Source organism: Pseudogymnoascus verrucosus (assembly GCF_001662655.1).
Source record: "Pseudogymnoascus verrucosus strain UAMH 10579 unplaced genomic scaffold scaffold_54, whole genome shotgun sequence".
NCBI classification, from domain to species: Eukaryota; Fungi; Ascomycota; class Leotiomycetes; order Thelebolales; family Thelebolaceae; genus Pseudogymnoascus; species Pseudogymnoascus verrucosus.
In genome coordinates this window covers 175,442-198,371 of record NW_017263705.1, presented here as the reverse complement: position 1 = coordinate 198,371, position 22,930 = coordinate 175,442, and the positions used below count along the sequence as shown (strand labels likewise).

Genomic DNA, 22,930 nt, shown 5'->3' with positions numbered 1-22,930 from the left:
CATGGTGTGTTTTTGTTAACTCTGGCGCCTTCCGCCTGGTTCCAAAATAGCAGCGCCAAGCCATCCTAAGCAGGCCCATAATATATATTTGTGTCATCAGGAACCTGCGCCAGTGAGAGTTTCGCCGAAGACAGCCCACGAGCTTGTTTTGGGGAAGACTTGCTCCGTAAGCTTCTCTGATGGTTGGCCAAGAAAGTCTGACAGGGGTGGATCGGATGCTCCACCCAAGGACTACCTACTTGGTTGAAATAGAGTTGCCTGGACCCTTGGAATATAAACCAGTGCATGACGACGATTGAAGTCGTGAGAATAATACAGGCAACAGTATTAACCCAAGACCCAAGAATATTAGAATCTGCTTTAAATATCTTCATGCCCAGTATACATACCAGTCCAAGAAGCCAACACCTACCAGTTTTACATCGCATCCACGACCCCATCTAAGCGCAGCACATTCACTGAGAAGAGCATTACCACAGAGAGATCCCCAGCAGCGGAAAGGGGAAAGCAAGCTCCCGTCAACCCGGAAGGCACGCGACGCGCGACACGCAACTCCACTACCCCGCCATGTCATCCGCAACCACCACCGTCCTATCCATCCCGGAACTCCTCCAAAACATCCTCACGCACCTCTCTGTCCCCGATCTCCTCCTCACAGCCCCCCTCGTCTCCCGCACCTGGCAACACGCCATCCTCTCCTCCCCCCTCCTCCAGCAGCAGCTCTTTCTCGCCCCCGCCCCAGCCACCACTCCCAGGACCGTCAATCCGCTCCTTGCGGCCAAATTCCCCGCGCTCTTCGACAACCCGCATTTCGGGAAGCGCTATGACATGCCGAGTAGCACGCAGAGGGCGTATGCACCATTCCGCTACATGATGAATCGGTATATGAGGCGGTATGTGGTGAAGATGGAGGAGGTGTGGGAGATGGAGTGTTTTGCTGGTGAGGGGGCGAGGGAGGTGTACTTTTACCCAGGGGCGAGCTGGCGGAAGATGTTGGTTGTGCAGCCGCCTGTGTCGGCGACGGAGCCGCGGGATGGGGTGGAGGCGTATGGGTTGGCGAAGGAGGATTTGACGATGGGGACGTTGTTTGAGGAGTTGGTGCAGGTGATTCGTGCGGATGCGAGGGCGAGTGTGGAGCCGGCGGTGGTGAGGAATAGTCGGTGGAAGCAGGGGAGGGAGATTGTGCTTGATTGGGGGGAGCCGATGGCGAGCGTGACGCCGGTGTTTCGGGAGTTCTTTTATAGTCGGTGGGAAAGGGAGGAGAAGATGAGTAGGCTTAGCACAGGAGGGAGATTCAATAGGTCAAATGCGGGGAGTTCAACCCATCATGATACTCTACTGTGAGTATATATGTTAGTCGTTTACATTGGAGATATTTCTTGGGGAGTCTGATAGAATCTAAAGCTAGAAAACGTTTATAGACACATAATGAGCTAAATAAATATGAAAAACATTGTCATAATTTCGTATCTAAAAGTGCTTCAAAACTATAACCTTAAAAGTGTAACAAAATCTAACGATATGAAGCTATCTTTCTCGCCCAAGACTCGTCTCCCAACTTGCACGGATGAAAGTCTGCCGACAACAAAACCCCCATCTCCTCCTCAACTCCCACTTCATCAAACCTGTCTGCAGCGACAGCACGTCCCCAGTGCCCATTTTCTTCTTCACACATCTTCAGCACCGAAATAGGCCACTTCATCCATACCTCCCAGTCCTCGCCAAGGAACGCATCCGTCTGCTCAATCATAAAAACCGGCCGCTCGCGCAGCCACCACCATCCCTTGTGCCATTTCGCCAACACAAACGCCAACGCAGCGTAGTAGTGCGCCATGATAACCAGCGCCTTTGGCTGATGCGAGTTTGCCAGGATGACAAACTCGCTTGGTAGGAATGACAGCCAGTGGACGAGATAGAGCACCAGCGCGTCCGGGGAAGCACCGCCGAATGGTAGTTCTGATTCCACAATCTCAAGGATGGGCGTCAAACTATTTATTATTGACTCATAGGACCCGAAATCGGAGTTTGCATAATGAGGATTCGTCGTTTTAATCATGAGAGAGAGATCGTAGCCGGGCCCACTATCAGGAGAGATGTCTGGTAGCAGCATTGGCGTGCAGAGAGGGGCGAAAGGGCTGCGGGGCACACAGGCTGGGTTGTAGCGAACGATATCGTAGAGACCGCAGGCATGCTGGAGAAAACCATCCATGCCGGGCTGTGACGGGTCGAAGGTGGGATTACTACCCGAGTGCATGAGGAAGAGGAAGGTTGTAGCTAGGACAGCCTCGAAGTTATTGGTGACGTAGGTTGGGCTGCTGATGGCACCGCGGAAGGAACGGAGGGATGCCTGGAGGTGCTTGTTGGACTCGATCCTGTGCTCTTCGTAGGAAGCGGGATTGAGGCGTTGAAGCTGAGTAGAGCTGGTCATGAGAACGGCGTGCATGAGAAAATCATTCTGCGACATATGTTAGTTGCTGCGTAGAACCGTGAGGGGCTGTACAGGGCTTCTATACGTTAAATGCTAGCTGTATTCCGCCTTGTGTCCACAGACTTTTGAGGAAATGACTTCCAATAAGGTCATTACCGGTAAACTCAACAAAATGAGACAAAGCCTGAACATCCCGTATGCTGTAGCCTTCTCCCATCAGTATAGGGAGTTGTGCTGGGAGGCTAAATGATGGAGAAGCATTCCTCGGCACCATGGCTCTCGACCCACTGCTAAAGGCTGCGGAATGATTGAGCTCCTTGCATGATGACCCTTCACCCGTTTCTTCGGTGGGCTCAGAGGCATTGAATGTGACAATATTGCGCCGCCAGTCTTTGGACGGATCCGTGGCCCCGTAGGTACATTCACGTGAATTTTTGACGCATTTAGTACACCGGGGTTTGGATTCGTCGCACTATAACATGCTTAGTTTTGTGCTGCAGGAGACATGGGTGGAATGGCAGCTACTGCCTGGTAAATGGGCCCGACTGTTCGGTCGACCGGGGTCATAGCCATATTCTCCGCATGGCAACGGCTAGGCTTCGCCCCAAAAGGGGATACGGGGGATTTTACCTTTATGTGCCTCTGCCGGCAGCTTAAGCAAGTCCCCTTGGACCGTCCCAATGATCTCCGAGTTCGTGTTTCGTTTTGGGTAGAAGCCATATTGATAGATAGCAGTGTGATAACTGAGCTCCTCGATCTGGGGGTTCAAAGATGACTAAAATCGTAAGCCGTAACTGGCTGAATAGAGAGCGTATTCCTTGTCGAGGCTTTTCGATCTCGAATACCCGGAGGTTTACTCAAGAGCTTGCGCAACATTAAGGGCGCGGGAACAGGATTATTAAACCTCAAGAGGGAAGTGACGAGGTGGCCCTGAGGCTGGCGAGATGAGCAAGTTGACAGGGGACGTCAGTGCAATTCCCAAGCCATAGACCCCAAACGCCACAGACTTTAAATAATCCCAAGCTTCCCATTTGTTGATGTAACGCCACGCCGACCCCTGGAATCAAGATTGGTGCGATCGACCCGCCTTCAGCGCCGTAAGATACCTGATCGGTCGTAGTGCTTATATTTATACGAGTGTCAAAGAGACCTGGAATTAACGTTTGGTAGAACAGATGTCTTGGCGAATCCTTTTCATTTGGCCCCCATCAATCTGAATGCCAGAATGATATCATTTGACTTCAGATCACCGTAATTTGCTCAAACAGCAGGAAGACAAAATAAACTGCGCCTCTTCTAAATGACACAAACAAACAATCTCACCAATTCTCAACACGGCATATTGTTTGCGGTTACAGGAGTTGGGGGGGTGGGGCATTGTCTGAGATTGTAGACGAGTCACTAGAGAGACTAAGACTGAGAGTGAGAGACTGAGACCGAAAGACTGGTAGTAAGAGACTGAGAAAATGAGTATTCAAATACAACTTTTAGATTGTTTAATGGATAATTTATTTTTCAGCAACGCCATTTTTGGCGTGTAAGTTTGGTCTCGAGTGATGGCGATATCGTGCAATTGGGGCATTGGGAAGTTCGGAGGCTTAGATGGTTATCCGTCCCGAGTGAGCCCCTTTCATGCCTGGGCTGTCATGCTTTTGGAGGGTTCACGTTAAAATCTAGATCCCGAAAGTGTTTCACCAGATTTGAGGTTCAGATAGCATACTAGATTCCAGTACTTCGAAACTAATAAGTGACAAAATATCTCCTTCCGGTCCCGCCAGGTGCTCACAGCTTAACCGCAACATTCTCATTCATATATTGCCCGACATCCCCCATGAACGCCGCCGCCACACAAGCCGGCGCTCCAAATGCAATCGTAATATAATAAATCAATTTGAACGCCGCCGCGAACGACTGCAGAGCCGCCTCTCCAACTGCCTCATACGCAGCCGGGTCTGCCATTAGCTCGGGTATGGCCTTCGCGAGCGCCGAGTACGGCACGGCGGACATGCCCTCCACGAGGTTAAAGATTACTTCCGGGTCGTAGACGCCCGCCTTGATCATGGCGGGGGCTACGAGAGCGTAGCCACCCTCGGTAACCTTGGCGACGAAGCGGTTGTAGAAGATGGCGAGGCCGAGAACCTGGGTTTGGGCGCGCAAGGCGACGGTAAGGGCTGTGACGGAAGCGAGGAGGTCTGGGGGAGTGAGGACAGTGATGATGACTTGGTTGGGAACGAGGACGCCGCCGACGCCTAGGAGCGCGAAGCAGATGGCAGGGAGAGCTGTGGCGACGTTGTGGGGGTCGATAGCTGCGAGGGAGGCCGATGCTAGAGAGTGTTAGCGGGGCTTGAGTAGGGACAGGTGAAGGGGAACGCACCAACTGTCTGCATGACACAGAACATGGTCATGACCACTGTGATATGCCTTTTAAAGATGTGAAGCAGGAAGGCAGACGAGATTGCCCCTCCAAGGATGCAAATCCCGATGGGCAAGGTATAGAGCCCATTCTGGTGATGGTCTGCGCCAAACACGGAGATTCCCTCGATGGGCCAGAACACAACCAGTGGGACATAGTTGACACCCGCCGCGAAGATGACAAAGAGCATGCAGAAGAACGGGCGTGGCGCCTTGATTATGCGGCGTGGAAAGAGCGGATGCTTCGTGCCAAAAAACTCCCATGCCACAAAGACGAACATGAGCGCAAATCCTAATAGCAAGAAGGATAGGACATGTGCGGAGGTCCATGCATACTGTTGGCCTCCCCAGCTGAGTGCGAGGAGGACAAAGACAAGGCCAGTTGTCAGCAAGGCACCGCCGATAAAGTCGATGCGGGAGATGAGTTCGCGGCGGGATAGGCCAAGAGAGTTAACGCGCGGCGGAGGCTGGTAGAATATCATAAGGATGGCAAGCGTGAGAGCATTCCAGAGGGCGAGGGTGCATCCAATCCAGCGCCAAGACACCTGAGCCATCCAGTTTGCGTATAGGGAGCCTGGAGACCATGGAATTATGGAACTGAGAGAAATGACCGCGTACAAGGGACGGCGCGAGGTAGGCACAATCTCGGAAACGACAGCTATGGCGAGGAGTTCCTGGGTCACGGCGCCGGCGCCGAGGAGGATGTGGCCCGCTATGAATCCCGGGGCGTTAGGCGTGACGGCACAAACTATTGCGCCCACGACGGATAGCAGCAGCCCAATAATAAAGAGGGGTTTGCGGCCGATCAAGTCGGCGAGGGGCCCTATGAAGGGGGCCACGGCGCCCATGGCGACAGAGCTTGCTGTGAATAGCCATATGGTGAGAGATTGGGCATTTAGTTCTTTGGCAACGGTTGTGGTGAGAGTGAGGTAGAGGAGCGGGAAGATTTGGGAGCCGCAGAGAGCAAATGAGCAGCCGACGACGGTCATCAGAAAGGAGACAGAATGCTAAATTGTGTTAGACATGGCCCGGTTGAGGACTGGTGAGTAAGAGAGACTTGCAGTGCTGTAGGCCCCGCCATCTCCAGTCTCCAAATCTGTTGCTCCATGATTGTCGTACTTCTCGTCGTGGGGCGAGTCTATGGGACGGACTTCAATATGCTCAGTTTCCGTCGGTGTAACTTGTTTGTCCAAGCTCTGTGTAGATTTTTCTGCTGACATTGTAACGGATTGAGACAGATCCGAAAAGAAACCAGTGGACAACAGATAGGGCAGCCATGGCGTATATATGGAGAGAACCCGGATCGGCAAGGCATAACTCTCTCACACATTCAAAATATTGCCTGTGATAGACACTAAGTCATCCACGGTCCCCTGATGGGCCTCAAAACGTCGAGTTTAGCGATTGAGACCGCATCCCCGCGAATTTATCCCGGAATCCCCACAAAATTAGTGTCGAGATCTGCCACTACCCCACAATGGGGTAAAGATTGCCTCCCGCTCATGCTAACTTATCGTCACTCAAGCGATCATCAGGTCCACATTCCTCTGTACCAGGCGCTATCCGTATTATCCCCAAGACTTGCACCTTTCACAGCGTATCATGTCGTTGCAAGTGCGATGGGGATACGAGACGTTCCTTGGTGGCAGCCGTGTCGACTTGATAATGACCTGACTCTCGACGCCTCCAAGCAGACTTCCCGTCTCTCAAATCCTCAAATCCATATTGAATGACCTGCAGCAAGCCAAGCAGCTGTATCGAAAACACGCCTCAGGCCGCTAAGGGCCTAGCTTCTAAAATGGGAAGGAGGGTCTTGTAATAGAGCTGTTCTACTCGAGTCATCATCCGCCGGACAAGGTTCTTGGTCGCAATTGTGGGGTTGACGGCGCCAAACTAGGACGCGGGGAAAAGTTGCCAAGGGGGAAACCGCATACCGAGGCACGGTCTTTGCGCATACCATGTGAAACTAGGCGTATGTATTGATGTTTGGTGGGTCTTTCTGTGCCATTTGCATTATAATAATGCCCAGTGAGTTATTTTGTATAATTAATGGTACGAAGCTTGGAGAGATTTAACCCGCCAAGGTTGGGTGCGAGTGTCGTCGCTGTTTACAGGGAAGTTGAGCTCGGCCTGTCAGTGTTTGGCAGCTAACGGGGCTGTGGAGTTATATCTCTGGGCGGCGAATGTCAGCACGTCACCCCTGCCACAAGCGACAACTGGACCCTTACAGTATCTGGCAAGCTTCAACAAATTTAAGCAGAGACATTCGCGCCCATTAAACACCAAGAAACCGCTTGCCAGAATCGCTGGAAGCCAGCTACCTTATACGTAATGGCTTTCTTAATATTTGGCACTGATTAAACGACTTGTCGTGACAAGGCCGCCATGCAAGTCTAAAACAGAAGTCAATTTCCGCAATAATCGCTACCAGAAGAATATGCACCCATGGCTCAGTTTGCTACACTTCATCTAATCTCCAAGTACGTTGAACATTCTTGCTGTGAAACCGAGAAACGAATCTCCATACTTTGCACCGTAAGTCACTATAAGCGGCACAATTGGTCAGGAATCCTTGCTAGTGCTGCTTACAGGTATAATAATAGGCCCTGTCTCACTCGTCAGCACAGAACTGAGTGACGTGAGCCTACCTCATTCACGTCGAATCCTACGGTCCTGGATTTGATGTAACTGGCTTACTTTCATGCCAAATATGGTTGCGAAGGATTTGAGGCCATTCACGTCAAATTCCGAGAGCGTAGGGTGGATGTCTTACTTTCCAAAGCCTGCTTTAGCCTTGGTAGCACCTAAGGGGTTATATCTTAGACTCCGGCGTCTCCTTGCTCTCTCTTTCTTCTCTGTTATCTCAAATCTCCCCCTTCCTACTTCTTTCTCTCCATCCCCTCATTTCTTCTGATTTATTTCCATCTTCCCGCAAATCCATCGTATACTCTTACCTTTGTCCCGTGAACACTACCCATCTAGTTGTGAAATACAGCGTCTGATGACAGACACGATGGCCATCTCAATAATTGATACCGCCAGGTATGGGTGGTTATCTTACCTCGGTATCGGCTGTGTGATTTTCTTTGCCTATGTAGGTTCTGGGCGATACGAAATGATTTAAAGTGGCCGTGGCTAATAACGTCAACCACCTCAGTTCATTGCATCGGCCATTTACAATCTCTATTTCAGCCCATTGGCGAGATACCCAGGCCCATTTCTTGCAAAAATTTCAGCATGGCCAAATTTCTACTATGCCACCACCGGCTATCGGCATATTTGGATTTGGCAATGCCACGAGATCTACGGTAAGGGATTACCCTTCTGCACTTATCCTATCTAGTCTGACATTCTACACAGGCGAGGCATTCCGCTTCAAACCAGATGGCGTTCTGTTTAATTCCCCAACTGCTTATCGCGCTATATATCAAACGAAAGCCAATACCAAAAAAGGGAAATTCTACGAAATCTGGTCACGCAACCCACAGTATATTAACACTTTGACCAAGGTCGATAAAATAGCCCACGCACGCAAAAGACGGGTCTTAAATTCGGCATTCTCCGAAAAGGCGATACGGTCCGCCGAAACCTTTGTCGTGAAGCACGTTGATCGCTGGACTGAGCTAATTATCAACGAGAATGATGGCAAGGGATGGACAGTTCCCAAAAATATGTCAGATTTATCAGACTATCTCGTCTTCGATATTATGGGCGACTTGTGTTTTGGAACCTCGTTCAACCTCAAAGAGGCGGAAGAGAACCAATTCAAACACATGCCACATACCATTGCTGACTACATGCGGTTTATGTATCCAGTAAGAAGGTCTTAAAACGTATAGTTCCATCCTGTGCTAACAAAACTTAGATCACTCAATCTCCTATCTTGGCGTTGTGGGTTTGGCTGAAACCGAGAGGCCTTGACGGTGTTTTAGAGATTGCGTCTCCGAAAAACGTCAAAGATTATTATAAATTCGTGGATGAAAGTGTTGCTAAAAGACGGAGAGAGGAAGAAAATCTAGAAAAATCTGGTGCCGATGAGAGTCAGGGCCGGAAAGACATGTTTCACTATCTCTTCAAGGCGACAGATGATGCCGGGAATCCAGCATATTCTGTTGACGAGCTGAATTCGGAAGCAAACCTGCTTATTATTGGGGGCTCGGACACTACATCAACGATTATGACCGGCTTTTGGTTCTACCTCACTAGGCACCCGAGGGTATATGACAAGCTTGTGAAGGAGATTCGCACAACATTTAAATCCGCAGATGATATAAAAACCGGACCAGCACTCATAACCTGCAAATATCTGCTTGCTTGTGTAGATGAGACGCTCCGGCTCTCGCCAGCTGGAACGTCAGAGCTAGCTCGGGAAGTATTGCCAGGAGGGCTTGATATCGCAGGCCATCTCATTCCGGAAGGCACTCATGTGGGAGTTGCTACGTGGACAATTATGCATAACCAGGAGTTCTATGGCGACCCTTGGGTCTATAGGCCCGAACGGTGGCTCACGGACTCTGTAACAGGTGTGACCACAGAAGATGTCGCCCGAGCCCAGTCTTGCTTCAACCCATTCACTATTGGGCAGGGGAATTGTGTGGGGCAGAAATTCGCCATGGGAGAGCTCCTTATCACTTTTGCGAAGACGCTACATCGGATGGACGTTCGACTCGCCCCTGGGGATACTCTGGGTGCAGGTGCTATAGAACTTGGATGGGGAATGAGAAGTAAAGATCATATTACTCTGAAGGACGCCTATATCTCTATAAAAGATGGACCGATGTTGCAGTTCCGTCGACGACCTATTTAAAAAAAATACATTTAGAGAAAGTTTTATGGACTAGCTAGATCGTAGTAACTCAAAGCCACTCCGGTCTCCACTGGATTTTAACGCTCTTACTTTCTCTTGTTTCCTCATCGCCCATCTTTGCCTCCACATAGCCTTCGGGATAACGGAATCTGGTCCCACCAGCGTGAGGCTCGGGGGCGTGATTGCCATGATTAAGATGGCGAGGAACATTGGAATCGCATCGAACAAGTAGAAATATATTTCACGTCGAGGGAGCGGGTTGGAGTCGTCGTTGCCGCCAGCGAATTCAATGAGACGGAAGATGATTCGGATCTAAGTTCACGAATAGTGTTAGCCTTCTTGATATGAGGCGAGGCTAGAAATTAGATAGCAAAAAACGAACGGAAATTGAATTTCGGAGTACATACAGTGATAAGCAGCAAGCTCATATAGATTGTATAAAGAAGCCTCCTCCAGTCTTTCTTCCCCGTCGTCTCAAACTGACCAGTTTTCTCTGCCTTTAATAGCCGAATGTGGAAGGCCGCCGCAAAGCCAACAAACACTATAATGAAGGACTCTTGAAGGGAAATGCCCGCCATGTAGATGCGAATTCCTCTCAGAGCTTGGTCTCGTGGGGAATTATTCGTTGCTTGGGCACCTCCAATAAGCTGAACTACAAAGCAAGCGATATCGGCAAAGACGAACCACAGTGTCAGGTTGTAGAGCCTAACGCCAAGGATGGAGAATGAAGGAAGGTAGAAGTGCGCCATTCGCCCAAGAATGGTGTAGGCGTATGCGTTGATAACTTGCGAGCGTTAAAATGGGATGTGCGCAAAGGGAGACAGGATGCTACCTACATATCGGCGCGAGGAGAATGAGAATTTGAGAAATAAGTGCTAGACCTGAATTCTGTTGGTACCGCGTACTTATTGTCCTCGTAGCGTAAGAACCAAACTCCCAAATTGACCCCATGATGATGACCCAATAGAACCCCTTTCGATGGAAAACTTTGTTAGCTAAAATTCCAACAATTATTCGGAAGACTAACCTTCTTATACTTGATACCCTCGGCGATGTGAACAAATGTAACGACGCCAAAAAAGATGGTGGCAACGAGCGCAGCAGCAAAAGACGGGTAATAGTTATATTGGGCATTGCAGTTGCCTGGAGGAACATATCCATTTGAATCTGGCGCGATTGTTGGGCTGCACTCGGGGATATCGAGTGTGATGGTTTTAGCTGCAACTGTCTCGTCCGGAAGGGTGATGGGGTCGATTGTAATAAACTGAGTACGAGGAACCAGAGTAGTGACAAAAGTAGTAATAGGAGTGGGAAGAACAGTGGGAGCATCTGTTTGTGTCGCCTGAAAACTAAGGGCAGCGGAGCCAGCCGCCAAAACCAAAGCGATCAGGACACTGGTGGACCTGTTTTTCTGATTAAGAAGGAACATTGCTGGAAACGAAAAGTATGAGTACAAATTAGAGCCAGATATTGTAAGATATTTGCTCTGAAGGTAAAGCCATTATGGGGGAAGGAGAAAACTTATATACTGTAGAGAGTATATGCGTTACCTACACACAAGCACATCATTAGTGTGAAAGAACGAAGATGAGGACGACGACGACTACGACGAAACGAGTGTTCCGTAGCATAAGCACGTAACGCGAGCAGGGGGTAAATCGAGGCTGAAGCATTAGTTAAGCACATTTTTACAGATATCAAGAGAATTTTGTGGTTAGTACAAGGCAGTCTACGGTGTCTGTGTGGAGAACTTGAGGATCTGACGTTGTGGATCTGATATCCATAACTATAAATTTTCTTACATAATCATCAACCGACTCTTATGATTCGTTCGTTCGTAATATTTACTCCAATGCCCAAAATAGACAAACAGCCAGGCGGGTACCAGGGTCCAAGGCGGCTCGGTTTTCAGCATTGAAACGATCGCTGCACACGTACATACTATACAAGGTAGCAATTAGCGTAATGAACAATTCCTAGGTTCCGCGCAGGCTTCTCTCATTATGGCTATTTCCTATATCCCTTTCCGTATTGTAGTCTGTGGCTTTTAACTATGACGGAAGCATTAGTCCCCGCGCGACAACGACGACGACGCACTTCCAATTCTAAGACTGGATGCAAGACATGCAAGTAGGCTTCCTTCTCAACCCCTCTGCATCTGGCACTCTACAGTACTAATATATGCATACACAGGATCAGACGAGTCAAATGCGATGAATCCAAACCCACATGCCAGCGCTGCATTAGCACAGGTCGAAAATGCGACGGCTATGTCTCCGATATCCTTCCCTCGAACGCACACGATCAGCAAGCAGCCGCCGCCATAATCCATCGAGTCCTCGTGCGAATTCCAGGCACTACACAAGAGAAACGCGGATTTCAATATTTCTTCACGAATACTGCAAGGGAGCTCACGGGCTATTACACGTCGTCGTTCTGGGAATACCTCATCCTCCAAGCAAGCGCGGCCGAACCATCGCTACGCCATGCCGTCATAGCAATCGCTGCTCTCCACGAGGAATTCACAAATAAGCGCCTAGGAGGAATTTCACATGGCCACGAGAATCCCGAGTCCACGTTCGCTATAAACCAATACATGAAAGCAGTCTCCCACCTGCGCCGGTCCTTATCTGAAGGAAAACAAGCACCCCTCACGGCACTGATGTCATGCCTTCTCTTTGTTTGTTTTGACTATTTAAGAGGGCGTTTTGATTTCGCCATGATGCATTTACAAAGTGGATTGGAGATATTACGAGATTTGGGCAGTCGGAGTGAAGAAGATAGAGATATTGCGGAGCAAAGTATAGCGCCGCTATTTATGCGACTCTCTGCCCAGTCGATTTTGTATGTCGATACGAGGAATTCCTTTGATAAGAGACGGTTTGCGAAGCAACTCATGCACATAAAGACGAAGGAGCCGGCTCCAATCCCGGAGTCGTTTGAAGACTTGGAGGAGGCGAGATATGCGCTGGATGTGGCTACTAATGGGCTATTTAGAGTGTTCTACATATGTGATGGCAAGTGAAGTCTGTTGTTTAAACCCTCTATCATACCCTATCCATCCTGCCTCAGCCACAGTTGAGTATTTTGGCTAATGTTACGCAAAGGGACCAAACCAATGAACGTCCAACCCCCAGAAGCCTACGCTACCTACAAAACCTACAGCGCGCAACTCCTCGCCTGGGACTCCTCCTTCTCCGCCTTCATGTCCCTTAAATCACACGCCCTCACCGCCCTTCAAATCCGCGGCGCCGCGCTCCTAAAGATCCACCACACAACCGCCACAATCATGGGCCGCTGCGTCCCCGACCCCACCGATCCCCGGAGCATCGTCACCGCAGCTAACGACCCCCTGATTTTTTCCCAGAGCACCAACGACTTCCAAACCGTGGTCAGCCTCTCGCAATCCCTTGTTGCAGCCGCGGAGCAGGATATCCAGCGCGGAAACGGCAGGTTGGCAGGGGGGCTCACGTTCAGCACTGATATGGGCGTTGTGGCGCCGCTGTACTATGTTTGCATCAAATGTACGGATGTGCCGTTGAGGGAACAGGCGATAGAGTTGCTGGGTCGGTGTCCGAGACGGGAGGGGATGTGGGATAGCGTCCTTGGTGTGCGGATGATTCGCGAGTTTTGGGAGATGGAAGAGGTGCATAGACAGTTGCGGCAGGGGATGGTAAAGTTGGTGCTGGAGGATGATGGGAGGTGGGAGTGGTCGTGGAGGGATGTACACAATGGAGGAGAAGGCGGGGGTGTCGGGTATGGTGTGAAAGAGATGATGGAGTCTCAAATATGATAATATGACATCCCAATACTTACAAGCTACGAAGCTACGAAATTAGATACAAGAGTAGGGGCTAATTGTTTAGATCACTACAACATTTGTTCCATTATGCCCAGATTTAACATTCGAAATAGTTTGTATGTGCCTTATCTATATTTCCCTCATTAAGATACGATATAGAAGTCGTGACAACTCTCATAAGTCTGATCATTCGCAATGGCATACCAATACCACTGAATCACGCACTTCCCTGCAGTACCACAGGCCGAACCCAGTCCACTAGGAATAGTCACGTTGAACTTGGTCTTCTCATCATAAGTCGAGCCATCTGTCACATCAGGCCAATGGTCCCATGTCTTGAGTGCCACCACTACCTTATTCGTCGAGGTATCGACGACTGAGGCATTAGCACGACCAGGCTTGTGACCAGCAACCAGGTTAATGTGGAAGGGTATAACGTCGTCTGTGTTGAGTGCCATGACCCTGCTCGTGTTGTCCTCGAATTGGTAGCCACGGCATAGGTATGCATTGCATTTGTAGTCTGAGTTTATGTATTGTACGGAATTTTCGATTGGACCGGTGTTATCTAGAAGAATAAAATGTTAGATGAAGTTGGCTTCTGCATTAAAGGTAGGTCATATTAACCAGACTGAAGTTTTTCTGCGACAGCCGACCCGCAAGCTGATATATGGGCATTGCCAGGCTATTTGGGAATTGTCAGCGACCTGCACCACCAAGCAATATCAAGAGCAGCTTTGAAGACAACTGACCAGTCGGGGAATTGGAGAGTCAATTCTAGCATGTCCCAACACTCCACAAACCGCTGACGAAAGAAGAATTATTGGGGTTGTTAAAAACATCTTGAAGACCTTCAACTTTAGCTTCCCCGCGAGACTTTGGAGATTTAGAAAACTGTCCCTCACAGACCTACCACCTTTTGACCTTATATAAAGTCTCATATATTTTATATATTACAGCATGGTGATCGTACTCTGTTAGTTCAGGTGATAAGTTAATGAATCAAGGACAAAACATATTAATTGTTCACGGTAGTGATTTATCCACAAATCGGAGCTCGTGCTCAAGTTGATCCTCAACTCGTGATATCAATATCATCGCAACCACAGCCTCTCCACCTAAGTACTTAAATAATTTTCACTCAACTTCCACCAAAGACAAATCAACCTTGGTATACAAAATCCATTGAGTTCAGTGTTCTGAAAACTATGGTAGCCCTCTTCCAAGACGGCCACTCACGATATCCTCCAATGATGCTCTTCCGGAGATATAGAGCATGTTGAAGATTCGGATGCTTCCCCATTTAGCAATCCCAATCTACGCCGTTGCATCCACCCTCACATCCAAAAAGAGTAGGCACCCACGCGCGCGAACCATTCCACGGAAATAGAGAACCATAATATCCCAAAACTCCCACCCAAACGGCGAAAATGCCTGATGCACAACTAGAGATGAGATGAATCTATTCCAATAAAGAGAGGGGTATTTCCAAACGCCAATTCTCCAACACCCACCATCCTCACAACCACCCCACCACATCCCACAAACCCCCTACTCCCCCTCCCCCCCCAACACCCCCACAACAACCTCAAAAACCCCAAACACAATCCCCGCCGCCGGCACCGCCCTCATCAAATGCGGCGTCAACCCTCCCCACAGCGCCCTCACCCCCTCCTCCCTCACCACCAACCTCACACACTGCACAACACCCCTATACTTCCGCCTTCCACCCACCAGCGGCGCCTGCCTCAACCTCGTCCGCAGAACCTCATGCGGATACGCCAGTCCAACTGCTACACCCTTCGATCCCCCCGCCGCAACAGCCCAGACAGCACCATCACACACTCTCTCCCACCCTCCCTTTTCCCTCTCCCCACCGTCCACTGCTCCCTCCCTCCTCTCCTCTCTTTCCCTAATAACCCTCTTAACGCGCTCATAAACAACCCACTGCACAACCGTCTCCCCAACCCCCAAATAACTCGCTCCCAACCCTCTCCACAACCCCCTCCACCCCTCCCCCCTCAAAATCTTGCCCACACAATCAATCGCCCCCTCATACCTCCCCCGCGCCCAGGATCAAGTTGCACCCTCGTCTTGACCACCCAAACCGGACACATGACAGTACACACCACTCCCCCCGCCACCGCCGCAGAAATGGCATGCAGCCACGCCCCTTGAACGCCGTGGTTTTCTAAGCCCCGTTTGACGCTATTGTAGGTCCAGAATTTCAAGGCGCTGCTGGGGCCGAGTCCGGCGATTAGGGGGAGGACGCCTTTGAATAGGGCGCGTGGGCCTTCGAGGCGGTGGATGGCGAGTAGTAAGCGGAGAGTCTCGCGGATGTGTGTTGTTGGGCTGAGAGTGCGTGATGCTATGCCTCTGCCGCTACTGGTGGAGGGGGAGAAATAGGAGAAAGGGGGTAGTGCGGGACGGCGGTAGAACTCAGATTGGAGACGCGTGCGGAGGACATCTAGGGGTGCGGTGAGGAGGGCGGCTGTTACGCCTCCGGCTCTGGGGGGGGGGGGGGTTAGTATCAATTGTGCGGCGAGGTTTGACTGGGCTGTGGGATGGGGATGGAGGGGGGATGCATACCCGCCTGCCACGAGAGGAACCCATTGCTTCGATCCCTGTACCTTGGATGCGGTTTTGCTGTTTGTATGGGGCAACGGAGGGAACTGGACGAGGTGCGTTCTCTGGACATCTTCGGCGCGCACTGAGGCGGGTGGGCGTGTGCTGCTCATAGATGGTGTCTCTACTCCGACTCGGGAGGAGGAGACCTTGTATTGATGTGATAATGTGAGGTGGAGGCAACGAGCCATTGAAATTAAAAAACAAAAAATCTTGGAAATTCAAACCGCCCAGGCAAGTAAGTTAAGGTAAGGGAGTGCCTGTGTGCTACCTACCGCGAATGTTGCGTATGACAGACAGATTAGGAGTGAAACAACAAATGCCTGATAACTGATAACAGCAGATACCAGTCACCCACCCCTCTTTGATAAACAACCCCTTCACCTCCCAAGAATTCACTTCCTCCAACAAATCCAAATCTCCCAAACTATACACCAGTAAGAATATTCATTCATCTATATAAACCCTCCAGTTCCATCCCACTCTCCCACCGCACCCCTTTATTTAAAACCCTCCCCCGACCCTTCTTTCTTCCAACCAAAAATCCAGCCAACGAATAGACAACAAGCTTTAAAAACTTTCTCAACGCCAATATGCCAGTGTACAAAAAATGCCCCAACAAAACACATGCCCAAAAATATATCGCTCCCCCACCGACCCAGCTCATCCCCCCTTCGCAAGAGCGCTCAGAGAAAACAATTACCGAACCCAGATTCCGCCCCCGCCCCCGCCCCTCCCAAAACGAACAGATAAAACAACAAAGCAAGCAGCGGCCCCTTCTATACCGCACTCACCGTCTTCCCCCCACAATCCGGAATCACCACCCCCGGCTTCAGCACACGATTCACATCCAGAATCCCCCACTGATCCTCCCACTCCTGCGCCGGCTTGCCCGGCTCAGCCTTGGTATTAAACTTGATCTTCCACGGCTCATCGAACGCCTCGAACCAGAAATACTGCGTCCCGTTCGTCATCGCCTGGCACACCCACTGCTCCATAAACTGATTCAGCTCCGACACGCCCGCCACGCTGCCCGCGTCGCACGTGTACACGCCGTAGCCGCAGTCTATGCCTCCCTTGGTCGGCCACCCGGTCTCGGCGATGATGTTCTTCTTGAGGTCCGGCTTGAGCGGGAAGTCCTGGTTCTGCCAGAACTGCCAGGTGAACTCGGCCGCCTCGGCGATCGGCTTGCCCGTGAAGAAGGGGTGCACGTTGCTCAGGATGTAGTCGCTCTTGGCCGCCAGCGCCGCGTCCCAGCTGTTCCCCAGATCGCTCGTGGAGACGCTCAGATCGTACTTCAGGGTCTTGAACTTGGCGCGCACCTGGTCCAGCAGCGCGCCGAGCGCCCACGAGTCGATGTCCTCGCGGAAGAGCATCTCGTTGCCGATGATGGTGCCCATGAAGGGCGTGGTGCCGTAGTTCTTGAGAATGTCGTACATCTGGTCCAGCTGGCGCGCGTTGGTCGTCTCGTTCTTGTCTTGCCACACGCCCAGCCACACCTTCATCGTGTCCTGTAGCCCGAGCTGCTTGAGCGAGTGCAGAACAAGCTCCGTCTGATTGCAGTCCGTGCCGTACAGACGCACTACGTTGGTCAGCTGCGAGATCACGGCCATATCGCGGGTGACGTTGTTCTGTGACGCTGGATAGTGTAGACAATCCGGGTATTGCGTGTACATGGGCGTATAGTCCATGCCAGGGAAGACCTTATGCAGTTTCGCGTTGTTCAAAAGCGCCTTGATCTCCGCGCTATCCTTGTTGAGGTCGCCATTTGCTTTAGTGTCATCAGTAGCACTGCCACCAGAGCCGGCCGCCGTCGTAGAGTCCGAGCTACTGGAGCCACCCCCCTTCTTCGCCAGCATGGCGCCGAGCACGCCGCCCACAGTTCCACCGATCACGAGGAAGGCGATGATCGCAATCGCGATCCACATCGACTTCTTGTGCTTTTTGTTCTCCTTCGCCATCCAGCTGTCCTTCTCACGCTCGTTTGCGATGAATGCGGCGTGTGCGCCGGACCCAGTCGATGGGTTTCCCGGGCCGCTGAACAACGAGGCACCCTCTGCTGCGCTTCCACTGCCGTTGCGCGCTGCTATCCCCCCGAGAGCTCCAGCGCCTAAGGCACCGCCAGCAGCCAGAGCACCTCCTGTGCTCGTGCTAAGTCGGTCTGAACTCCTCCCTAAGCTTAATAGGGAGTTGCGGTGATGTGAGGGCTGCACGTAATCGAGTCCATCGTCGCCGTCATCCACGATGGCATTCGGATCTTGGAGTTGCCACGACGGGTCTATCCTCTGGGAGTAACGATGCAGCGCGGCGTCCTGCTGTGGATCGTAGCCCGCGTAATCTCCAGCTCTCGTGCCAGATTCTCCTGGCGGCCTCGACACCGCCATGAGAGGAACCCCAGCAGCAACCGGATAGCCCTGCCTTGAATTACCCTGCCCCTGCCCCTGCCTCCCATACATCTCCCCGTCGTAAGGAGACCTTTCCCTCGAATCGTACCTCCGGTTATCGTATCCCTCGTCCGAATAATTATCCCCTCCATAATAACCCATGTGCGCCGGGTTCGCTGCCGGATTCACGACTGGATCAGCATCTCGATACCGTTGCTGCCCTCCAGCCACAGGCGGCAGCGTGGGTTGCCTGTATCCTGGCCCTGGCCCCTGCCGTTGGCTCTGGTTGTAATTCAACGGCCTCCCGTCGACGCCGTATTCTGGTATGCTCCTCATCGCCTCCATGCCGCTCTCTCGCGGCCGGTTATCTGCAACGCCCATCGCGATCCCAGCAATGCCCCCGCCGGCCTGTTGCCCGAAGTTATCTGCGCCTGGCGTCGTGCTCGAAGCCATCGAGGTGGTATTGTAGGGTTCGCGATTGTAGTACTGCTGCTGCTGCTGCTGTTGTTGCTGCTGCTGGCCAGCATGTGGTGGCACGTTCGGTGGGCCTCGTTGTTGAGAAGGCTGTGTGTTTGCTCCTTGCACCGGACGGCGCTGTTGGCGGGTGAAGCTGCCGTGTTGTGGGTAGATGGGATTCGGCGGGCTCGAGGATGCTCCTGGGTGATTGAGCGGTTCGGCGGAGGGATCGTCGTAGTCGTTGACATATCGTGACATGATGAAGGGGTGAACAGAGTGATAAAGGTCTTTGTACCCTCTCTCGTCAGCGGGGCCACGGTTCGTGGCGAGGAGTATAGTGGGTTAGCAGCTGTGGGAGTCCGGCGACATTGGGGCGCAGAAGTCGTATTCTCCTTGGGTCGGCGCTCTGGCGAGATTGATTGCTTCGTATTCCTTTTGGGCTGGCGCGCGGAGGTAGGTGGGCGGCTTAATGAGCGGAGTAAGACGGAAGGAGCGGCGTGGTGGAGTTGTGTTGTATATTATTGACCGTATTCGCAGGGTAAACAAGTGAGATGGGAGTACGAGCGAGTGTAAGTATAAACAATTGTACAGCGACAGTATATGTCGGAGTGTATAGACAATAGAGTATAATTAGAGATGGAGATGGAGATAGTCGATGTTGAAAGGTCTTGGCTAGGGGTCAAGGCACACACAGACACTGTACAATATGGACAATGAATATTTAGGAGCAACAGCGGCAGGAGTGGTGGTGGCTTTGGTTGAGTTTGGGGATAATTACAGGGAGGTGGGGGGGGGAGGAGGCAAGTTACAAGTTAGAGCAGGGAACAGCCGTGTCAGTGTCTCAGCTGGAACTAACGGGATTTTTGGTTGGTGAGACAACAAATCACTACCAGGAATCTACCAGGAATCTACCAGGAAGGAGCCAACTCAGCCTCGCTGATGTGTTGACTATACCGGAAGAGGAGTAGTCGGGAGTAACCGAAGATGCCAAAATTAGAACGACGTCTCGTATAAACATAACAGGAAAAGGAAAGGCGAAAAATAAGGCCGAAACCAGGCAGAAATAAGGCAGAAATACGGGGAGAAACTCAGGCACCACAAGAAACTCCAGGGTCCAGTTAGTTCCCCAACTTTTGTGTCAGCTGTCACGTGTGGATCACGTTCGATTAGATTACGGTTGGTCACGTTATGTAGACTTTTGTGTTAGTAGAGTGTTATCTAGATGAAGTCTTATGCTGTACTACTATAAATACGCCTCTATATCTCATACCTTGCGTCTGCTGTCGATTATCATGTCTTAATATCTTCATATCCTTTTTTTTGCATATTATCCTCTTTAATATACTTATTTTCATACTTATCTGGATTACTTACCAAACATCCTAACACACATCGCATGCCTCACCGACACTCGCTATGACCTCATCACTGCCGCCATTACTTACTAATGCCACCAAACACCGACGAGTACTCAACACCAACCGACCACGACGCTGACTAATTATATATCATAGGGCCCAGATCTAGATGCGTTACCTACAAACTTCCAATGACCCATATAAAGATTATTAATCTTCACAAGAAATGTCGTGTCTATCAAAGACATGAGAGATGCCCGTTATAAGCAACCCTACTATCCCATATCTCCCATCCCCCACACTCTCATCCACCACCTCACCCTCCTTCTCCACATAATAACCTTCCTCACCTGCGCCCCGCCAACCCCCCCACCACCGCCGCACATACCATATAACCCACCCCCCAAGCAACAACAGATGTCCATCCACGAGATCCTCCCCTTCCACGAGGGCGAGACAAGCCTCCACCACACCCTCCACATCCCCGACCGAGACAACCCCACGCAGCCTTTCCTCTCCCCCTTCGCCGCCAGCGTGCTCCAACGCTCCCCTCTCATCGCCCTCGGCGCCGTCGACGAGCAAGGCCGCCCCTGGACGACACTATGGGGAGGTGAGCCAGCCTTCGCGCGCTCCATCGCCCCGTCTATCATCGCTATCAAGTCGAGCGTCGCGCGCACACATGATCCCGTCATGGAGATCCTGCTTGGGGCTGCGACGCCGGGCGAGGTAGTACAGGGAGGTGAGAAGGGCGCGCTGATGAGTGGCCTGGCCATCGATCTGGAATCGCGGCTGCGAGCTAAGTTTTCGGGGCGGATGATAGCTGGTGCGCTGCAGGAGCCTGAGAAGGACAGTGGTGCAGCGGAAGTGCAGCTGGTGATGAAAATTGAGACGAGTTTAGGTGCGTGATCCCTCCTCCCCTGACTTAATATATTGAAATATATATACTAACACCCCACCAGGCAACTGTCCCAAATACCTCAACCGCAAAACCATCCACCCCGCCCTCCCCAACCCCTCCCTCCTCTCCACCTCCCTCCCCCTCCCCCCCGCCGCCATCTCCCTCATCCACGCCGCAGACCTCTTCTTCCTCTCCTCCTCCCACCCCACCTCCCCCTCCACCAACCACCGCGGCGGTCCCCCAGGCTTCATCCGCATCCTCACCAACACCTCCAGCGAACTAACTCTCGTCTACCCCGAATACTCAGGGAACAACCTCTACCAAACCCTCGGGAACTACCGTCTCTCCCCCCTCGCCTCGCTGCTCATCCCCGACTTCGCCACAGGGAATGCGCTCTACTTAACAGGCCGCGTGGACATCCTCATCGGTCCCGCCGCCTCCGCGATCCTCCCGCACACAAACCTCGCGATAAAATTCACAACTACAGAATACCGCTTCATCGCCACATCCCTCCCCTTCCGCGCAACCCCCATCGAACCATCCCCCTACAATCCTCGCGTCCGCCTCCTTGCCGCCGAGCAAGCCGCCGGCGCCACCGCGCAGGCCGGGGCCGCAGGCACCGCAACACTGCTTTCCCAGACGTCGCTATCGCCGAGTATATCGCGCTTCCGGTTCCGGCTCGATAAAGCCGCGAATTGGAAACGGGGACAGTATGTCGTCCTTGATTTCAGCGATGAGTTGGGGATGGGGTATAGTCATATGCGGGATGAGGATCCGCAGAGCTTGAATGATGATTTGGTGAGGACGTTTACGGTGTCTTCTCCTCCGGCGACGGTGGAGGAGGGGGCTTCGACTAAGGAGTTTGAGATTACGATTAGGAAGGTGGGACGGGTGACGGGGTTTTTGTTTAAGAGGGATGGGGGGAAGAGGGGGCTTACGGTGCCGGTGTCGGGGTTTGGAGGGGAGTTTGTGGATGACGATGACCTTACCGAGGGAGGGAGGGAGAAAACGGTGTATATCGCGGGCGGAGTCGGTATTACACCCTTCCTTGCTCTAATAGGCTCGAAGGTCGATAAGGGTGTGACGCTCTTCTGGACGGTGCGAGAAGCGGATCTAGGACTCGTAGCGGATGCACTGAAGAAAATCGAAGGTCTAGGTGCAGCGCTGAGATTATTTATTACCGGCGTGGGAGCAGAAGGCGGGTTAGGGGGGAGAGTGGATAAAGGAGAGGTGTTAGGGAGGATCGTGAAGGATGGAGGGGTGGTGTGGGAGAGGAGGATTGAGAAGGAGGATTTAGTGGGGGAGAAGGGCGGGACGAAATGGATGCTTTGTGCAGGGAAGCCGTTGAGGAGTAAGGTTCTGGAGTGGTTGGAGGGGGAGACGGTGATGTTTGAGGATTTCGATTACTAAAATGGGTTTATCGGGTATGAATTTATGAGGGTTACGAAGGTGCTACGGGCTTCAAAATAGGGAAATGGGTTTAATGGTTTTCATAAAATATTCTGGGGAGGTTACTATATATTTATCAACATTAAAATAAATAAACTTTCAACATCAGTACCTTAATAATAACTTTACCATCAATCTATCAATATCCAAAAGCCTTTCGGGTTTGAAGCAATTACTAACCTCTTCTATAGTCTATAATCACATTTACTTGACAACAGCCTGACTTCCCATCAATGCCTGGCGTGGTAGTTATAAGCCAAAAGTTATAGCCTCAGGCACCAGTTTTCAAACGCCCACCTCAACCTCAACCTCAC

At 51.5% G+C, this 22,930-nt stretch overlaps 10 protein-coding genes across 10 annotated transcripts; 4 read left to right on the top strand and 6 right to left on the bottom strand.

The window, feature by feature from the left end:
* Window positions 1-27: 27 nt before the first annotated feature.
* VE01_08635 (uncharacterized protein) lies at window positions 28-1,452 on the top strand. The gene has a single exon (XM_059463986.1). The coding sequence runs from the start codon at window positions 568-570 to the stop codon at window positions 1,342-1,344; it is 777 nt and encodes a 258-aa protein (XP_059319369.1). The 5' UTR covers window positions 28-567; the 3' UTR covers window positions 1,345-1,452.
* Window positions 1,453-1,462: 10 nt separating this feature from the next.
* VE01_08634 (uncharacterized protein) lies at window positions 1,463-3,391 on the bottom strand. Its single transcript, XM_059463985.1, has 3 exons — window positions 3,059-3,391; window positions 2,514-2,900; window positions 1,463-2,455 (listed from the first exon to the last, which is right to left on the bottom strand). The coding sequence occupies exons 1-3, from the start codon at window positions 3,146-3,148 to the stop codon at window positions 1,514-1,516; spliced, it is 1,419 nt and encodes a 472-aa protein (XP_059319368.1). The 5' UTR covers window positions 3,149-3,391; the 3' UTR covers window positions 1,463-1,513.
* Window positions 3,392-4,190: 799 nt separating this feature from the next.
* Window positions 4,191-6,272, bottom strand: VE01_08633 (uncharacterized protein). Its single transcript, XM_059463984.1, has 3 exons — window positions 5,902-6,272; window positions 4,803-5,847; window positions 4,191-4,752 (listed from the first exon to the last, which is right to left on the bottom strand). Exons 1-3 carry the CDS (start codon window positions 6,058-6,060, stop codon window positions 4,211-4,213), a joined length of 1,746 nt encoding a protein of 581 aa, XP_059319366.1. The 5' UTR covers window positions 6,061-6,272; the 3' UTR covers window positions 4,191-4,210.
* Window positions 6,273-7,505: 1,233 nt separating this feature from the next.
* On the top strand, window positions 7,506-9,719 carry VE01_08632 (uncharacterized protein). Its single transcript, XM_018278053.2, has 4 exons — window positions 7,506-7,934; window positions 7,998-8,148; window positions 8,201-8,655; window positions 8,706-9,719. Exons 1-4 carry the CDS (start codon window positions 7,842-7,844, stop codon window positions 9,645-9,647), a joined length of 1,641 nt encoding a protein of 546 aa, XP_018126735.2. The 5' UTR covers window positions 7,506-7,841; the 3' UTR covers window positions 9,648-9,719.
* Window positions 9,678-11,076, bottom strand: VE01_08631 (uncharacterized protein; the record flags this gene model as incomplete). The annotated part of the gene is made up of 4 exons (XM_018278052.1): window positions 9,678-9,959; window positions 10,055-10,431; window positions 10,484-10,619; window positions 10,675-11,076. 4 exons carry the CDS (start codon window positions 11,074-11,076, stop codon window positions 9,678-9,680), a joined length of 1,197 nt encoding a protein of 398 aa, XP_018126738.1.
* A 492-nt stretch (window positions 11,077-11,568) lies between these two features.
* On the top strand, window positions 11,569-13,536 carry VE01_08630 (uncharacterized protein). Its single transcript, XM_059463983.1, has 3 exons — window positions 11,569-11,777; window positions 11,841-12,664; window positions 12,755-13,536. The coding sequence occupies exons 1-3, from the start codon at window positions 11,701-11,703 to the stop codon at window positions 13,438-13,440; spliced, it is 1,587 nt and encodes a 528-aa protein (XP_059319367.1). The 5' UTR covers window positions 11,569-11,700; the 3' UTR covers window positions 13,441-13,536.
* A 56-nt stretch (window positions 13,537-13,592) lies between these two features.
* On the bottom strand, window positions 13,593-14,724 carry VE01_08629 (uncharacterized protein; the record flags this gene model as incomplete). The annotated part of the gene is made up of 3 exons (XM_018278050.1): window positions 13,593-14,014; window positions 14,074-14,131; window positions 14,686-14,724. 3 exons carry the CDS (start codon window positions 14,722-14,724, stop codon window positions 13,593-13,595), a joined length of 519 nt encoding a protein of 172 aa, XP_018126692.1.
* A 273-nt stretch (window positions 14,725-14,997) lies between these two features.
* Window positions 14,998-16,262, bottom strand: VE01_08628 (uncharacterized protein; the record flags this gene model as incomplete). The annotated part of the gene is made up of 3 exons (XM_018278049.1): window positions 14,998-15,474; window positions 15,534-15,954; window positions 16,036-16,262. 3 exons carry the CDS (start codon window positions 16,260-16,262, stop codon window positions 14,998-15,000), a joined length of 1,125 nt encoding a protein of 374 aa, XP_018126693.1.
* Window positions 16,263-16,806: 544 nt separating this feature from the next.
* VE01_08627 (uncharacterized protein) lies at window positions 16,807-19,679 on the bottom strand. The gene has a single exon (XM_018278048.2). The coding sequence runs from the start codon at window positions 19,167-19,169 to the stop codon at window positions 16,851-16,853; it is 2,319 nt and encodes a 772-aa protein (XP_018126733.1). The 5' UTR covers window positions 19,170-19,679; the 3' UTR covers window positions 16,807-16,850.
* Window positions 19,680-20,166: 487 nt separating this feature from the next.
* On the top strand, window positions 20,167-22,746 carry VE01_08626 (uncharacterized protein). Its single transcript, XM_018278047.2, has 2 exons — window positions 20,167-21,167; window positions 21,229-22,746. The coding sequence occupies exons 1-2, from the start codon at window positions 20,516-20,518 to the stop codon at window positions 22,575-22,577; spliced, it is 2,001 nt and encodes a 666-aa protein (XP_018126734.2). The 5' UTR covers window positions 20,167-20,515; the 3' UTR covers window positions 22,578-22,746.
* Window positions 22,747-22,930: the final 184 nt, after the last annotated feature.

What these genes read in the sequence shown, in the direction of transcription:
- VE01_08635 (XM_059463986.1), top strand. Translation starts at nt 568, where the DNA reads ATGTCATCCGCAACCACCACCGTCCTATCCATCCCGGAACTCCTCCAA.
- VE01_08634 (XM_059463985.1), bottom strand. Translation starts at nt 3,148, where the DNA reads ATGGCTTCTACCCAAAACGAAACACGAACTCGGAGATCATTGGGACGG. An exon ending in GCCGGCAGAGGCACATAAAG is followed by an intron (nt 2,901 to 3,058) that starts GTAAAATCCCCC and finishes AGCATGTTATAG; the next exon opens with TGCGACGAATCCAAACCCCG. An exon ending in GAATACAGCTAGCATTTAAC is followed by an intron (nt 2,456 to 2,513) that starts GTATAGAAGCCC and finishes CATATGTCGCAG; the next exon opens with AATGATTTTCTCATGCACGC.
- VE01_08633 (XM_059463984.1), bottom strand. Translation starts at nt 6,060, where the DNA reads ATGTCAGCAGAAAAATCTACACAGAGCTTGGACAAACAAGTTACACCG. An exon ending in ATGGCGGGGCCTACAGCACT is followed by an intron (nt 5,848 to 5,901) that starts GCAAGTCTCTCT and finishes AACACAATTTAG; the next exon opens with CATTCTGTCTCCTTTCTGAT. An exon ending in CTGTGTCATGCAGACAGTTG is followed by an intron (nt 4,753 to 4,802) that starts GTGCGTTCCCCT and finishes AACACTCTCTAG; the next exon opens with CATCGGCCTCCCTCGCAGCT.
- VE01_08632 (XM_018278053.2), top strand. Translation starts at nt 7,842, where the DNA reads ATGACAGACACGATGGCCATCTCAATAATTGATACCGCCAGGTATGGG. An exon ending in GTGTGATTTTCTTTGCCTAT is followed by an intron (nt 7,935 to 7,997) that starts GTAGGTTCTGGG and finishes CAACCACCTCAG; the next exon opens with TTCATTGCATCGGCCATTTA. An exon ending in ACATGCGGTTTATGTATCCA is followed by an intron (nt 8,656 to 8,705) that starts GTAAGAAGGTCT and finishes AACAAAACTTAG; the next exon opens with ATCACTCAATCTCCTATCTT.
- VE01_08630 (XM_059463983.1), top strand. Translation starts at nt 11,701, where the DNA reads ATGACGGAAGCATTAGTCCCCGCGCGACAACGACGACGACGCACTTCC. An exon ending in ACTGGATGCAAGACATGCAA is followed by an intron (nt 11,778 to 11,840) that starts GTAGGCTTCCTT and finishes ATGCATACACAG; the next exon opens with GATCAGACGAGTCAAATGCG. An exon ending in AGTGTTCTACATATGTGATG is followed by an intron (nt 12,665 to 12,754) that starts GCAAGTGAAGTC and finishes TGTTACGCAAAG; the next exon opens with GGACCAAACCAATGAACGTC.
- VE01_08627 (XM_018278048.2), bottom strand. Translation starts at nt 19,169, where the DNA reads ATGTCACGATATGTCAACGACTACGACGATCCCTCCGCCGAACCGCTC.
- VE01_08626 (XM_018278047.2), top strand. Translation starts at nt 20,516, where the DNA reads ATGAGAGATGCCCGTTATAAGCAACCCTACTATCCCATATCTCCCATC. An exon ending in GAAAATTGAGACGAGTTTAG is followed by an intron (nt 21,168 to 21,228) that starts GTGCGTGATCCC and finishes ACACCCCACCAG; the next exon opens with GCAACTGTCCCAAATACCTC.